The 2,378-nt window shown below is 44.4% G+C and overlaps 1 protein-coding gene across 1 annotated transcript; it reads left to right on the top strand.

Moving 5' to 3' along the window:
* The first annotated feature begins 1,154 nt into the window (after positions 1-1,154).
* LOC147700894 (olfactory receptor 8U3-like) lies at positions 1,155-2,099 on the top strand. The gene has a single exon (XM_086929265.1). The coding sequence runs from the start codon at positions 1,155-1,157 to the stop codon at positions 2,097-2,099; it is 945 nt and encodes a 314-aa protein (XP_086785391.1).
* Positions 2,100-2,378: the final 279 nt, after the last annotated feature.

The following is a 2,378-nucleotide window of genomic DNA, read 5'->3' as shown; positions in this document are numbered from 1 at the left end:
CTCATGCGGCAGGATAGGGTGGGCTTCAAGTAGTTTCTACTAGGAAACTTTCTCAGTGCTTTTCACTTTTGGCCTGCAGACCTCCTAAAGGTTCATTTCCGAATTTTACCGAATCGGTATTTATGAATCGGTAAAATAGAAAGGGGGGGATGTAGAAAGAATCGGTAATTGAATTACCGATTCTGTAAGAATCGGTATTTACCAAATCGGTAAATACCGATTCGGTAATGCCTATTAATTCCTATGGGCATTGAAGCCCAAAGGAATCAAAGGGCATTACCGAATCGGTATTTACCGAATTTTGCAAGGGTGCAGGGGGTGTCACTTTGACACCCTCTAGCACCCCGATTTAAGGCATGTGTGACATGTGGCACACAGACATGCCCTAAGGGCATGTCCGTCTGTCACATGCCATAGTGTGCATGCACACATGTGCATGCACACCTGGAATCGGTATTTTACCACCCAATTGGATTGGGTGGTAAAATACCGATTTGGTAAGGCCTGTGGGACTCAGAAGAGTCCCACCTACATTTCAAAATTACCGAATCGGTAAAAATACTGATTCGGTATTTTACTGATTCGGTAATTTTACCGAATCGGTAAAATAGGGCACCTACATCAGGAATGACCATTTACCGGTCGGTAACGGCCAAAATCGGCCGTTACCGGTCGGTAAATGGCCACCTACATCTGGCCCCCGGTATTTTAAGGAATCGGTAAATTACCCCAAATTTGCAGTGTAGGGAGCACTCAAATGAGTTCTTTTCCCATTTTAGGATTCGTTATTTACCAATAACTATAAGTTGGTGGTGGTTCTGATTAGCTAATCGCTACTTTTTACCGCTACGGAATCACAAAATCATGTTTTTGTACATAAGGACGATAGCTGACTTACTAGGATGAGGGAAAGTAGGACAAAATATCAAAAGAAGGGTGTGGTAGGTGGCCTAAAACTCAAAAGGGCCCTGAAATCCATATTTCTGAGACTTCAAAAACAAGTATTCTATGTAAATCACTAGACATGGAAAATGCAATAAGAATCAGAGTTGGCTAGTGCTGCACTTATGAAATGGGTGATTTAATATTGTACTCTGCCCTTTACAGCTTGTCTTTCAACTCTTGTTTCCTTGTTTATTTGATACCACCAGGCAATGGAAGGTGATAACAGCACCTCAACAACCGACTTTGTCATCCTCGGACTTTCTGACCGTCCAGAGCTTCAGATCCCAATCTTTGCTGCTCTTTTTCTAATCTACTTGATCACTGTGGTGGGGAATTTAGTGGTCCTTGGCATCATCTGTCTCAGCCCTCAGCTGCACACACCCATGTACTACTTCCTAGGTCAAATGTCCTTCTTAGACCTGTGCTCAATCTCTGTCACTCTCCCCAAAGCAATGTCTGTCCATCTGACTGACTTGAAGACCCTTCCTTTTGATGCCTGCATTGCACAGCTCTACTTCTTTCTGTTCTTTGTGAGCACAGAGTCTGTTCTACTTACCACCATGGCATATGACCGATATGTTGCCATTTGCAACCCCCTGCGCTACACCACCATCATGAGCAAGAGAACTTGCGTGAAGCTGAGTGCCATCTCATGGCTGATTGGCATGGTTGACGCTGTGCCTCACCCCTTCTTCACGTCCCGTTTATCTTTCTGCGACTCGCGCCAACTGAGGCACTTCTTCTGTGACCTGACTGCACTGATGAAGCTGACATGCGGTGACAGCTACATCATTGTCATCATGACATTTGCATTGGGGGCCCCTTTGGGGATTGGCTCCACTCTGTTGACCATGACCTCCTACACTCTAATCATTTCCACCATCTTGAACATCCGTTCTGCTGCCGGGCGGAGACGAGCCTTCTCCACCTGCTCTGCCCACCTCTCTGCGGTTCTCCTTTTCTACATGACCATCCTCTGTGCCTACCTCAGGCCAATGTCAATGTACGCACAGGGTGAGGATCAGCTGTACTCATTCTTCTATGCTGTTATCATTCCAATGTTAAACCCCCTCATTTATACTCTCAGGAACAAGGATGTTAAAAATGCTTTGAGAAAAGCCTGGGGAAAAGGAAAAGATATCCAAGAGAAATGAAGAAATTTTTGAGTTTTAGTGGAACCCATCTTTATCCGCCCTGCTGAAAGTACATCAAGCAGCCACTTTCAGGCAAAAGTCCATATAGATGGTCCTGACCCATGCATGTTTAGAGCTTCCCTTTTTTCTATGTGAAGATCAATTCCATCAAGTATGAGTTTACAAAAAAGTATTTTTATTGGCATTTCAATAGCATGCAGTTCTATAGGAGATACAACATCAATGCACAGCCCAGGGTTGCTGGTAACCTCTCACATTCCAACAGTAGTAGCAATCTGT

The sequence above is a fragment of the Lissotriton vulgaris genome, chromosome 7 (genome assembly GCF_964263255.1).
Source record: "Lissotriton vulgaris chromosome 7, aLisVul1.2, whole genome shotgun sequence".
Taxonomy (NCBI): Eukaryota; Metazoa; Chordata; class Amphibia; order Caudata; family Salamandridae; genus Lissotriton; species Lissotriton vulgaris.
Note: the sequence above shows the minus strand (reverse complement) of the source record. Positions and strands in the feature narration are given on the sequence as shown.